Source organism: Theobroma cacao, chromosome 4 (genome assembly GCF_000208745.1).
Source record: "Theobroma cacao cultivar B97-61/B2 chromosome 4, Criollo_cocoa_genome_V2, whole genome shotgun sequence".
Taxonomy (NCBI): domain Eukaryota; kingdom Viridiplantae; phylum Streptophyta; class Magnoliopsida; order Malvales; family Malvaceae; genus Theobroma; species Theobroma cacao.
Window position 1 is genome coordinate 13089627 of NC_030853.1, and position 15012 is coordinate 13104638.

Here is a 15012-nt window from a genome sequence, read left to right on the forward strand (position 1 = left end):
GCTATACCATTTCCTTATCGTAATATCATAGGTAAAAAAGTGTCCTTTGTCTGCCACGATGAGTATATCCATTCACATTAATAGTACTACTATTTCTCTCTTTTCAATCCTTCTTATTTTAGCTGTATATATAACTTGCAATATCTATGTAGTGTTGTTCTTTAACTTATTGACAAGCAAATCTATTCTTTGATAGTTTGAATATATTATACAAGTATGTACACATGAGATGCACAAGTTTTATCCCCTTTTGACCAAAAAGTGATGCTATTTTGAAGTACTATGATCATATGATGAGTTGGCAAGTTGCAAATGATGCATGCAAAAAGCCTATATTAGAAGAGAATATGGAATAGTGAGGCAAGTACCAAGTAGGGTAGAGCAATATATAGAATGATTTTTCGTCTTTGACCCAAAAGGAAAAATCAGGAGTAACTTTGGTTGGATTTGCTCATACTAGGGAGATAAATAGAAGAAAAACCAAATAAGAAACTGTATGGCAAATAAAATATGGATTTTTTTTAAAAATTTTGTTTAAATATATATATAAATATAGATTTTATAGCTTAAAACATATTAGATGCAATGACTTTTGTTCGATTATGAGCATGATTTCCACGTGTTGATTCGTTTTTGAGTAACGCTCTTTCTTTTTATTTACGTTTTTTTTTATTTATATTCGACGAAATCTAAACATTCACTTCCTTCATTATTTCTTTAGAACAGATATCAAAAATGGTGAATAATGAAGGAAGAAGCAAGTTCGTCTCATTGTTACGTGTGGAGAAAGGGGAATCAGGAGTTATTGATGTATTGATTAGGGTTTGTGAAGCCAAGTGCTCTTCTATTTGGAAAAGTAAGTGTCATGATTTCCATCTAAAAACTTTGCTTGCTTTTATACCAAGATTTGATTCAGATTATATATGATTACAACTATTGTTTGTGCATGTTTTAATGTTTTGTAGGTTTCGTGATTTTTCTTGGAAGAGTATGGTCACATATATTTCCCTTGATATGTTAGAAAAATACTTTTAAAAATATAAATAAATTTTCACCAAAAATAATTGTTTTGCAGACCTTTAATATATATATATATATATATATTCAAACACTACTCTTTAAGTAAGAAAATCATGAACCAACTAATGAGTTAAATGTTAGGATGTAATACTAACATATTAATTCTTATAGAATAGTTTCATTTTATTAATTTAATTTTCTTTTAATATTTTTCTCTTTTATGTTTTCTTGTTAGATATATAGAGGTTAATAATAAATTAACACTTAGATGTAATAGATGGCCTAATGATTTTATTTTTCATTATTTCTGTATTCTTTCTTAATTAGATATTAATTTGTGGTTAGTTTAATATGAAACTAGAATTTAAAATATAAGGCAAAATAACTCGTGTGATAATTTTTCCAATAGTTGCATGCTTGGCCTTGTGGATATTCCTAGACAAAATAATAACATTTACGGTAAAAAAATAATTCAAATTAACCCAAAAAAAATGATGTAATATTATTATTTTTTTCACAAATTAAGCCATGTGAAAACCAAGGAAATAAAAGCTGCCCATGTGTATGAGATGACATGCAGAATATGCTTTAGATGGAAGTGGCCTATGTCAGTCTTAGATTTAAGGAACAAGTCCATAAAAAAGCCAACTAGTTTTCGTGGGACTGCAATTTCACCATCTTATTTTACTCTTTCTTGAAATTAGTATGATAGTATAGTTAACTTAATTACCTTAATTTTTGGCCCCCAAACTAGTGTAATATCTTGAGCTTTCTTTAATTTACTTCTACTTTTCAAGTTTTTTTTTAATTTTTTTGCAATGTCAATATTAAAATGTTCATATGTTAGAACACTTATATTGATATGGAAATGAGTGGAGTCTTTGTGTATTTAATTTACCAAAACATCAACAATAATATTCTGGTAAGATTATAGATTTAGATTCATATCTGACTTAAATTTAGTGTTCAAATTTTGTAACAATTAAAAGCTATATCTGTTGGATTAAATTCCATCAAAACTATGATGGTTTTTAATTTTTTATATGCATACTCATTCTTGAATTTAAATTAGCAGTTTTTTTCAATAAAAAAAAGTAAATCCCACGTTACTTAATGGTTTACTGTCTTTCAATTAAAGGTTGTAAGGTTGAAGACAAAATAATATCCAAGCAGTTGGTCCCTCACATGAAAAATATTAATAATTGAAAAATCCATAGTGCAAATTAAAAGCGAAAAGAATTAATCAAAAAAAATTCAATTTTATACAAAAAAATATTTGTAGGATACTGATTTTTGAACTATTTTTGAAAGCCACATGTGTTTATGTTTTTCTATATGTTTATTTTTTGTATATAAGTGAAAGCTCAATAGGTTTTGTACTATTTAATAAAAAGTCATTATTTTGGATTCCATATTCATATATATATATATATATATATATATAATTCTTTTTAATTCCATGAATTTCAATTCTTTTATCTCAAAATTTGAACTCGAACTTTATCAATTGGAATATCAAGTCACAATAAGTATAATATTTACTTGTAGATAATGATATATGATTGTGGGTGAATCTCTTAATTATGTATGTTTTAATACGAGAAATTATTAAATTTGGAGTTCCTAAAACAATCATGGGCTGCTAACCTTACTTATTAGGTTTTACTATGACTTTGAAGGTATGAGCACGAATGTAGCAAACAAAGTGTTTAGTTGCAAGAAAACCTCAACAAACATAGTAAAAATTGGAGGACATCCAAATCTGAAAATATAGCCCTAAAAATGCAAAGGACTTTCCATGAATACCACCAAATATCCACCACTTCCGAGAATCTTCACAAACTAGACTTAGACTCCTCCTCCTGAGTATTTTGTTCCATTGTGTTGGGGAATAAGTGGAAAAAGACAAGAAGAAAACAACAACACCCACCCTTTCTGAAAATTCCCCAAAACTCAAGTCCTCAACTGCAAACGGATTTTTTCCATGCACACATCAAAAAAACACCTGCGGAATTATGTTCAAGAGTTGGGGTGCAAGGGTGATGTTGTAAAAAGCTCAAAAATGCAAGGGCAAATATAGGAGAAGTTAAGGTGGGGGAAATAGTTAGAGAGAGAAGGGAGAAGAGAGAAAAGTTGGATACAAAATCCGCTGTTTGAATAGCCCATAGATTTTGCAGGGGAAGCAGTATCCAAGACTATGGCCCCTGGTTTTCACGCTCTCCCTCAAAAACCAACTGTTCACTCTTTCCCTTTCACCTTAACCCTAACATTTCCTTCCTCCTCCTTCTTGTCCCCTCCCTTTTATACCCCTTCATTTCCTCTTCTTTTTCTTCACCAACAGGGATGCCAACATTCACATCTCTGTCTTACTCTCCCTCTACTTGTACAAAAATCACATCTTGAATTACAAAAGGAGAATAAACATATATATTTTTTACACTTTTTTCCTCCCCTGTTTCCCCTGTTTTTCTCTGTTTTTCCTTGTTCTTCCCCATTTCTTGATTTGTTTCACTCTCTCTTTGAAACCCAGATTTTAATTTTTCAATTTTTAAAACTCCTCAGAAATACCCATATCGAAATTTAGCTCTTTTGTCTATGCCCCTGATAGAGTTGATTCATAATTCAAAGGGAAAATCTGAAGGCTGAATGGGGAGAGCAACTTTGGCTGATATAAAAGGGAAAGATTTTAGCGAATTGGCTAAGGAAACCAAAACAAATACAGAAGATACAAATAAAGTTTCCAATACGAATAAGAACAGGAGTACTACTACTACTTCAGATAGCAGTAGAAAGAAGATCCGTCGGCGGCCTAAGAAGACGACGATGCCGGCTGCAGTCGTGGTGTCGCCGGTTCAAAGGCTTTTCGATACTTGCAAGGACGTTTTTGCTTTAGCTGGGACTGGAATTGTCCCTACTCCGGATAAAATTGAACAGCTAAGAGCTGTTTTGGGTATGTTTTGATTGTAGTTTTATTGCTTCATAGGATAGTTTGATTTTAGTGTCTAAATGTAGTTAATTGATACCAAAAGTTGTTAATCATGTTAACTTTTAATTGATTTGGAATGGGTTCTATGTGTCAATTTTGATTGAATTTTAGTGTTTTTGGTTAGCTAGTTGTTTGATCAAGCTATATGAAATTTGTGAATTTGGTTCAGCATTCTTTGTGAATGTTTTTGTCTTTTGATAATGCTGTATCCTTTTAACATTTGATGAAAATAATCAAATACGTTACCATCTTTCATGCTTTTTTTTTTATTTTAGGAAAATGCCTGTCTTTCAATATGTATTCATATTTTGTGCTAATTTTCTTTTTGAACGAGTCATCTAGTGGCATGTAGTCATTGGCTTACCACTCATTTACCTATGCATTTGTTAGGGTATGAAGATCATGAGGAATGTGATACCATAAACTAGTAGTTACTGATGTCACATTATTTGAGAAGATAAGACGGTAAAAAAAAAATGTTGGGAAGTGTACCATTACTCTTGTTTTACTGCTTTTGAATATTTGTGTTTTGGGGTGCGTGCATTGTTATTTTATTCATGTCGTTCTTATTGCATATGGTTCATTGATATCCGTTAAGGCTTTCGTACATGCATTTTTTGTGTACTTTATGTTAGTTGTCTGTTAAAGTATTTCAATAAATAATGTTTCATTTTGGTATTATGTGTTTCAGATGTCAAAGGAAAGATATCTTGTATCTGTATCCTATGTCTAATATTTCTTTATGGTGTGTAACTGGAAAAAGTAGAAGGGAGCGTTTTCTTTTCTTCGAATAAGTAGGAGCATTCATTTTGTACATAGCCATTTGGGTTGCTCTAATTTTGATGCACGTTAGTTATGTCTGATGCCAACTCTCCCATCATGTTTCTGCGTTTTGTTCTTCTGTAGACAGTCAATGTGGTTGTTTTCACTAATAATCAATTGCCACTATAATTCAAATAAAGTTATTTGGCTTTCATTGACTGTTATCTTCTATTTTAAGTAAAAACGTTCATAGAAAAGATGCAGTTTTTTGTTTGTTATCTAAAGAGTGCAAAGGTGTAACTAATGGAGATAGAGCCAAAGAACAACAATTACATGAACCATATAGATGCTACTTGTATGACACTGACTACTGTCGCTTCGTTTGTGTAGATCAAATCCAACCAGCCGATGTTGGTCTTACTCCACAAATGCCATTTTTTAGTCTGCCAGTAACTCGGCGAGCTCCGCCAATAACATACCAGCACATCCATGAATGTGAAAAGTTTTCGGTACATCCATCTTTATTGAAATGCTTTTGTGATCTTTAGGAAACGTAAGCCGAAATTTGTTGACTTCATGTAGTGTGTCTTAGTTGGGGTTTGTGAAAATTTTCGTTTATTGCAGATGGGCATCTTTTGCTTGCCGCCATCTGGTGTCCTTCCACTTCACAATCACCCTGGAATGACTGTTTTCAGTAAGCTTCTCTTTGGGACTATGCACATCAAATCATATGATTGGGTGGTTGATGTGCCTAGCAATGCATCAGCTGTTGTGGCTCCTTCACAAAGTAAGTGTTTTTTGTAAGGTCAAATGTTTTTTCTATTGCTTCTAAGTAGTTGTGTTCAAATTCATTCTCTTTCCAGCCATGTAAATGGTGGGTCTTGAGATACCGCAAAAGATATGTAGGTGCTTGGTCTAGAAAATAAAAAAAGAAAGATGGAGGAGGAGGTCTGAGGTGGGGCTGGAGAAAAGAAAAGGATAAACTCCATGATTGGGGTTTCAGTGGTAAAAATCAAAAGAAAACAGATTGGTCATGTTAAGGCCAAATTCTTGATCATGGTTACTTTGGAAGGCTCTGGTCATTAATTAAGAGCCACGTTCTGGACAGGCCTCAAAAGGCTCCATTTGTTGAGCACTGATTTGCATCACTCCATACCTCCCTTTTTGCTTTCACTTGGTTTTCTCATGTGAAAGGCCAGCAAACTTCCACTTCTTCAATAAATAAGAAAAGGAAGTCAATTTCCAATATTGCCTGATGAATTGACTTCCAATTTCGAATTTAAGTTTGTGGATACAGGACGAGTGGCAGGACGCCTAAGAAAAAATTAAGAAAAAGAGGGCAAGGGAGGGGTGAAGAAATAAAGGAGCAAATATCCTTAGTAGTAAAATTTGCATTTGCAACCTTAGGTTGTGCAATTCTTTTGTTGGACATGATAGTCCACTAGAGATGCTGTATTTGCTTAAAATTTGATCCTGGATCGAGTTATATGGTTAGAATGCAGTATATGAAGATGCTTGCTTTGTTTTGAATGCTTTATTTTTTTATAGCTATGGTTGGAAGCCCCACTAGGAAATCCTTGAAGAGATTCGTTGTGGAAAAAAATTAAACAGGCATTACAGAAGCATTATCCTTGATTTACGTGGAAAGAAACTGCACTGACACTATGTTTTTTGTCACAGCAGTGCAACATCGTGAAGTCCGGTTGGCTAAGGTCAAGGTTGACTCTGACTTCACTGCTCCTTGCAGCGCCTCCATACTTTATCCAGCTGATGGAGGGAACATGCATTGCTTCACAGCTGTGACAGCATGTGCGGTGCTGGATGTTCTAGGCCCTCCGTACTCTGATCCTGAGGGACGGCACTGCACGTACTACTTTGACTACCCCTTCACAAAGTTGTCAGGTACCATATTGCTTCTTGATAACCAATGTCTCCCATGCTTTTCTCATGGTGATTGAAGTAATGCTCACCGTGAAATGCTTGAAAAATTTGACTCAGTTGATGGAGTAACAGTAGCTGAAGAGGAGAAGGATAAGTATGCATGGCTTCAAGAGAGGGAGGAACCTGAGGACTTGGCTGTTGTTGGAGCACCATACACTGGGCCTGAGATAGTGGAAAACTGATCTCTGCAGCCATCTACATCATCCTGTAATACACATCATTTCCTCATCAACGTTGTCGTGTCAGTAGCTGCTGTGCAGCATTAGGAACTTTTATTCTGTTCTTTTCTTTGTTTTTTTTCTCCTTTCAGTGGGACATGAGTACTTTTGTTTTTCTTTTTCCTTACAGTTCTGTATATAAAAGAGAAAAAAGAAGAAAAAAACAAAAAAAAAAGAAAAAGAAAAAGAAAAGCCAAACTGTTGTAAGTGCACTGGAGGATGTTTGTGTCTCAACGAGAGAAATGTTAAAAGTGCGCTCTTTTGTAGCACCTTCTTTTCCACCGTACAGTCGCTGTCCCGGCCTGTTGTAAATGACTGACTTGAGACAGATTCATGACAAAGATGCCAATTTTTACCCTTTTTTTATTATTATCTTTATGTATTCTTTTTTGATGTAAAATATGTAACAATATCTGGTTTGTAATTGTCAAGTCGTGGGCAACAACTGCATAAAACTCAGACTTTTTCCCGTAGCCAGGGGTTGGCTATGCCTAAGCCTAGTCTGTTGTTGGGAGATTTGAGGCAGACGGACTGTATTTCTCCAGGGGCTTTCCTTTCTTGAGTGACCTTTTGAGACTATTGTGACACAGACAGACAGCCAGTCTACGACATTGGTTTGACTTTAGATCCTTATCTCATGTCATGTCTCTCAAGTCTACATTATATGTGTTCATCATCATCTGTTCCGAGAATGGTTGCTGAGTGCTTACTATTTTGAGACAAGTTTGGAGGAAAGCGGCTCTATTTCTAGAGCATGCAGTCTCTGATATTATTCCAACATGCATTTTGCAAGAAAAATGATGATGCCTCCTAGCATCATTATTGCTATCAAGGCAGTGTGCCGTCACTCATTAATTTTTATTTTTTTATTATTATAAGTATAAAATTTAATGTATAATAATTTTTTTAATAATTTTTATTTAAAATCTGAAATTTATCATTGATTATATTTTTCAAAAATAAATATGTATTTATTCAAAAGCTTTATAAAAAAACTATCATCATATGATATTTACAACCCTCACATAGGCCGTGTGTCGAGCAAACCTTGTACAATTATCCCCACCAAAACCAAAAGTAGATCCCTTTAACAAGGTTGCTCTGAGATCAAGATATTCTTTCTTATCAACACCTCAAAACAACTACATACATAAAAACCCCATGTACATCTCTCAAATCAAAAAATAAAACCACAAACAAAATTGGCATCCAAAAGTCAATTCCAGACAATGATTTATAGGAATTGAAGAACTCTCCCATATTGTCACGACCAAAACTTGGGTGTTCGTGACTGACGTACGAGCTTGGCAAGCGAAGCTCAAGAGACTCGAGCAAGCTTTAGAATTCCAAATCATTCATAAACAGCCAAGGATTTCCAATTCCACATATTCATACAACAATTAAACTCAAATATATAAATGCGGCCCTTGGCACATAATTTGTATATAATATTTTATACATTTCTCACAAAGCCAAACATTGACCGTCATAACAGGTTCGTATCATACAACCCTTACACAAATGCAAATTGCATATTGTGCCTAGTATACTTTACAAACTAAACCAAATCCAAAGGTTGAAATACAGACTTAGTGGAATGACACATTGGAATGGAGACCTACCAGATGCCAAATATGTGTTCGTCCAAACGACGATACTAGCCACGTAATCCGGTAACTTCACTTATTTGCACATCGTATAACAGAAGGGTGACTCATCTAATACTTAGTGAGAGGATACTATAATAGCATATTATTTCACATATAAATTATATTTAGGCATATCTAGCCATAAGACATTCATATGCAAACATCTCCAATTCGAAGGTGCGAGGATCATCTTAATATCTTATATGCACAACTCATTTTATTAAGCCTTGCCAGATCACATCTAAAAGCGTATCATATCCACAATTCCCAAGTTCTATATCCTCACATCCAATCATATTAATTCAAGACTTATCCTTAAAGAAGTTATCATTAAACTACGTTCTATTGGCACACTTTACTTACCGAGCACAACATCAAATCTCATTTACATATAATTTCCTTATCTCAAAGCTTTTCATCAAATATCATTCACAGTTAGTCACCACATAATCATATTTCAAGTCAAATCATGCCATACTCGATGCATGTCATCATAGTCAAATGAAATCAAACGAGTGGTCTTACCTTGGATATCATCAAATCACACACAATGGTCGACCGACGGAGAACAAATCACACTCAGGGCTAAGTCATTAGCTGAGCATCAAATCACACACGTGCCAAAGTAACGAGTGGAGTATCAAATCATCGTATGGAGCAATCTCCCAATGGACGGCATCACCTGACGTAATCTCAACGAGTGGCATCAAAGTATTGTTGGTAAGAATTATAGGCGAGACTAACACTATTGTTCTTGCTTACCACCATCCTTGCAAGCACACACATAGTCACAAGGGTAGAACTCAACTCAATTTCAAATCAAATCAACGTTTGGAATTTATTTTTCAAACAGAACACATATCCACAAATCAGGCCATCGTGCATGTGACATTCCATATGTCCACATAAAATCATATTCCAAATTCAACGAGCTTCAGTCATCTCTAAGCTCGGTATCATTTTAAGTGTCTTCAAATATTTAAGGCATCATCAAATGGAACATAATCAATCTATGAGCCCTTATGCCTTTAACCCCACATGGTTATTTATCATATTCAATCCAATCGATCATGGGTTAATAGCCTTGTACATATCCTCAAATCAACCACAAATACATGGGCATTCATGCATATATCATGTCCATAAGCAATCATGGCCTTTCGACTTCACATATTTAACATCACCTTAATCGCTGTGCCATTAACCCAATACATATCGTGCCCACATACCTCATTGGGCAGTTCATTCATCATAATTTGGTACAATCCTTAATCTATAATTCATATCACACCATGGGTAGGCCTCTTGCTTTAGGTCCTACATACCATGGGATTCCAACACAATGCCACCATGTGACTCACCACAAATCCCACAAACATATATGTTCTATCTCATATAACTAATTAGCCTAGGTATTCTTATCTAGGCATACAATAATATTTGTTCTCTAGCCTAGGCACATACCTTTAGGCAAACATACGTTTACACACACATATATATACATATATCATCATTCAACCTAGGCATAAACATCTAGGCATACACAACACTTAGTACCATGGTAGCGCATATTATTATGCGTGATGCATCACATGCATTTAATTAAATCCCACTCATGGTGACAAGTTTAGAAGTGCTCCTCAGCTAAGCTTCGATCATTAGCCTCAAATCATCTTTTAGCTCACAAATGTGCCCTAATTGCTTAATCTTCCCTTAAACACATTAAAACGTCACAAAACTAATTAAATCCTAGCTTTTTTAAAATTAACTAAATCCTTAGATATCTAACATATAAGCTCAAATCTTTTGATAATGAGCTAAACCTATACCTTAGAGGTTGGATTGCACAATTCTTAGCTCCAAATTCACTCCGAATAGCTCCAAGAATCCATTTGTGGATTAGGGTGTCAAATGGGTAGAGAGAGAGAACATTCATCAAAACCTAGTTTTTGGGAGTGAAAATCCTTACCTTAGACACTTAGAATCCAAGATTTGTTGTTGGAGTTTGAACGTTTTGATGGATGTGAAATTGAGAAAAAAGGGTGAAAGAACAAAGGAATAGCAGAGAAATGAGGAAATTTTTCGGTTTTAGGGCTTTTAAGCCCTTTTAAGCTAATTGGGTAGCCTAGGATCGACTATGGAGGGTTTATAGTCAATCTTGGATCAGAAAGTTTTATGTTTCACCCAATTTTCCTTCACAAGATTGACTATGGAAGGTCTATAGTCGATCTTGGATTAAAAAGTTTGCATTTCTTCCATTTTTCCTTTCTAAGATCGATTATGGAGGGCTTATAGTCTATCTTGGACCATAATGCATGACTTCCCTTACTTTTTACTTCATAGGATCGACCCTCTATTCATTAGGATTGACTTCTTAGGTTCAGATTTGTAAAAATTGTATCTTTTAAAGTCTAAATCCATTTTAAATCTCTTCCACAACCTCAAACCATTCATGTATGACTCAAATCTTTTACTCAAATACTCAAACATAAGATCAAAACTCCAATCTACGCATTAAACCTTTGGATTCCTCAAATGTGTTCATAAAATTTTTGCCTAAGTATCATAAGGCATGCTTTCTACACTTAGCATATCCACATATCATTAAAGAAGTCTCCAAATATACAACAAATTTCAAGATCATTCTCTCTACACATAATAGTTCATATACATACTCCACAAGCATACACATTGAGGTTCAAATTTACTCTTCAATATCTTACCCCTGTTGTTGATTTCTCACGTAAGTGTACGTATTGTTAACAAATAATATAATGATAAAGTAGAGTATTGATCCCACAGAGAATTGTTTTAATTCCTATTGTTAACTACTAAAATTATAACACCTTAATTTTAATGAAACAATTAAATATTAAATTAAAAAGAAAAACAAACTAAAGACTAAAACTAATCTAAATTAACTAAAAAAATTATTTTATTAAATTTGATTAACTTTTAGGCTTAAGATTATGATGTCCCTTAATGCTTCGTCTGATTATTATTTTTCTCTCTTAACTTAGCTTAATGGATTAAGTTGCTAACCTAGAGTCCTAAATTATTTACAAGTCTTTGTTGAGTTTCTCATAAGAATATCTCTCCTAATTAATTTTCTATATATCTATGCAAATTAAATTACAGTCAGATTCATTAAGTTCGTGCTCTAATTTTGACTACGTATGGCTTATAGGTATATATTTACCCTATATGCAAATCAAACCACCTAATCAATTAAGTGCATTCGATCATATGCTATTCTATTCAAGGTCTACCTAAATATTCTTCGTCAAGGTTTAACTTAAGTTTCCAATTCAATCTAATTGGTGATCAGGTAATCAAAAGTATTAAGAACAAAATAAAATAAACAACTTAAATCCTTCAAACATAAGTAAAAGAGAGATAAATAAATCAGGCTACATATTGCATTCAATCATAATCTTAGATAAATAAATTAGTTCCCTATCAAGTCACACTTCATCATCAAATAAAGTTTAAACAATAACATCAAACTAAGAAAAATAAAAGAATAACAAAAAGATAAAACTCAAGAATTATAATCTTGATATTCCAAATCTTCTTGAATCCTTCAAATTCTTCTCAGCTTCAATGACTTTGTGGCTTGATTCTCAACTGTCAATCTAGTGTTTCGTTCTTCTTTGAAAGGTTATTTTTATAGGGCTTTGAAGTTAGACCAAGTTAAGTGAAGAAAGAATTCAATTTCAATCAGGATTTCCTCAACAGACTACGTAAGCCGCGACCTACCTCCTCCAAAGTTGTGACCTTGACCATTTATATAGTAAAAATCGTGCTATTGGAAAAAAAAATAGCAGAAATGGTAATTGCTTTAGGAATGCTACAATATGCCAAATTAGACAAGATTTTTGACCACCTTCCAAGCCAAAATAGGTGAAGTGGTAAACATTAAAGTTTTGTCTTTTTCTCTTAGCTTTCTAATGGTTTAAGAATTATTTCATTTAGAGCTCTGTAGAGAGAGTTATGGTCAAAATACCAAAATATATGTAGTGAAAGTCTGTAACTTGAAATTGCTCTCCTTCCATTAAAAGTCTTCCTTCATTATATACCTACAAAAGTATAACTAAATCAATAACAACCTATCTTAATCACATTAAGTACAAATTAAATATAAAATTAACTAAGATTAGATTGACTCACCTAAATTAACTAATTTAAATAAAACTTATTAATTTCTATGCATTACTACAAGAACTAAGCTAAATTAATATTAAAATTAAACCCAAATAATTTTATACCATAGAGTTATCACCTTGTATCGTGTATAAGGCATGCCAAAATTAAGGTGTTACACACATATTAGAATCATTTCAAACACAACAACACCATAACTGAATCACACTTGTTGGCCCCCATAAGCTGTCATCCTAGTAGATGCCCCACCAACGTTCAATCATTCCAGTCTTTGTTGCCAAGACTCAATTTTCCTTGCAAATTTCTAGAAGCTCCATCTCCATGTTCACACCTTCATTAGCCAAACATTCAGCTTCTTGATTTCCTTCCCTAAAATTATGATCAACTCTCTATCCCTTCACTTTTTTCTTGTGTGTTATGATGTGTAAGACCCATTTCCTAAATCTACATGGTGCCTCTTTAGTAATGTTAGCCCATTTAATCGCATTTCAAGAGTCACTTTCCATCATGATTTTATACTCATTTGACTATGACGATTTTGTGAATAGGATAAAAGCTTCCTTAATGGCTTGATCTTTGCCAAAATGGAATCCCCTACATCGACGGACTTAGAGAACCTTATCAACACTTCCCCAACATCATTTTTCATAATTCTCCTAGTTCCATATCACCATTTAACTCTTTAAAATTTCTTAGCATGACCCATTGAACCCCCTATTGATGACACCAATCTGTCCAAAATTTCCAAATATCCATACACCTAATGAAGAGATGTTCCACTGTTTCAAGTTCATTCTTGCATATAGGGCACATGGTGTCTTCCACTTTCATCATCCCCCTCTTAACTAGCTCCATCTTCACAGTAGCGCTCCCATGAACCAACTGCCACACCAGTGCCTCAGTTTTGTGAGGAGCTATTCCCCCTAAACCCATTTCCATATTTTTTTCTCCATTACGCCCACCCTCCCCTACCATTTAATAAAAGGACTTAGTTGTATACACCCTATTAGCATTCCCTTCCCACACTAACTCATCTCTTAGTTCTTGGCATGTAAAATACTCCCCAATTGATTTAAAGAACCTCATACTAATCCTCTTCCCATCTTAAGACTTGTTTTTTAACTTCACACTCTACTCAGCTTGAATTTGTCCATGCCCCAAATTCTTTCACCTTCAATTTTTTATTAATGGCCAAAGCATAAATTCTTAGGTACAGCTCCTTAAGTGTAACCTCCCTAGCCCACACATCATCTTAAAATCTAGTACATTCTTCATTCCCAATAGCATACCCAAAATTGGTCTTTACTTACATGAAAAATTGGTTAGTGGGGTAAAAGGGTTTGGTGATATTTTTCTAAACATTTGACACTTTTCTATTATTGCCACCTTGAGACAAGAAGCCATGAGGATCTTTTCCAATTTTTTCTCCCGCAACCTTCCTCTAAAGGCTATTTTCTTTTTTCCCAAACCTCCATAACCACTTATTCAACTTTACCCTATTTTTAGTCTCCAAACTAACCATCGTTATCTCTTTTTCTTTTCTCTGTTTACAAACCTTTTCCCATCCCACATAATGGACTTTTTTTTCCTTCTCATCCCTCCCCCCCCACAAAACCTTCTTTGAATTTTTTTTATTTCTTTATTCACCCTAAAAAAGGGACATAAAAAAGTTAAGAAGGCTAGAAAAATAGACCTCAACATTGTGATCATCACGCCCATGGAGAGGAATTTGTTAAGCAACCTGCCAATTTGTTTTCAAATCATTGTATCATCGATTTTTAAATTTGTCCAGAGTTGCATTTAGTTCAAGTGGTAACCCAAGGTATGAACATGGCAGGCCATCACATCTACAGTCGACCACTATTGCCCATTCCTCCATTCCTCCATTAAAGCATGATCCAATTCAACCCTCATGAGGCAACTTTTGGCAAAATTGATCTTTAAATTAGATATTGCTTGAAAAATTCTCAGCACCCTCTTCACATTGCTAACTTTCTCTAAATCCAAATAGAAAAAAATCATAGTATCATCTGCATATTGTAGATGTGAAACCGTAAGTCCATTCTTCCTAACCTAGATTCCCCTACAAGCCCTAATTTCCTTTCTCATCAAATAGGTAAATGACTTAGCACCAAATTAAAAAGGAATGGTGATAACAGGCAACCTTATCTAAGCCCTTTCTGTAATCTAAAATTCTTTGATGGAGACCCGTTCTTCAGCACCGAAACCTTCATTGTCGAGATACATTCCTTAATCCATTCCCTCCATTTTC

At 34.1% G+C, this 15012-nt stretch overlaps 1 protein-coding gene across 4 annotated transcripts; it reads left to right on the forward strand.

The window, feature by feature from the left end:
- LOC18601461 (plant cysteine oxidase 2) lies at positions 721-7296 on the forward strand. 4 transcript variants are annotated; one of them, XM_018120384.1, is made up of 5 exons: positions 721-856; positions 5159-5277; positions 5393-5555; positions 6449-6670; positions 6767-7296. In XM_018120384.1, exons 1-5 carry the CDS (start codon positions 736-738, stop codon positions 6889-6891), a joined length of 750 nt encoding a protein of 249 aa, XP_017975873.1. In that variant the 5' UTR covers positions 721-735; the 3' UTR covers positions 6892-7296. The 4 variants fall into 4 exon arrangements, with proteins under 4 accessions (XP_017975873.1, XP_017975874.1, XP_007032466.2 ...); XM_018120385.1 differs by having other exon boundaries at positions 727-856; positions 6452-6670; XM_007032404.2 differs by lacking the exon at positions 721-856 and adding an exon at positions 3162-3970 and having other exon boundaries at positions 6452-6670.

Excerpts from the sequence above, each read along its gene's own strand:
- LOC18601461 (XM_007032403.2), top strand. The coding sequence starts at position 3,667 with ATGGGGAGAGCAACTTTGGCTGATATAAAAGGGAAAGATTTTAGCGAA. Across the intron at positions 3,971-5,158 it reads ACAGCTAAGAGCTGTTTTGG|ATCAAATCCAACCAGCCGAT; the intron begins GTATGTTTTGAT and ends TCGTTTGTGTAG. Across the intron at positions 6,671-6,766 it reads CCCCTTCACAAAGTTGTCAG|TTGATGGAGTAACAGTAGCT; the intron begins GTACCATATTGC and ends AATTTGACTCAG.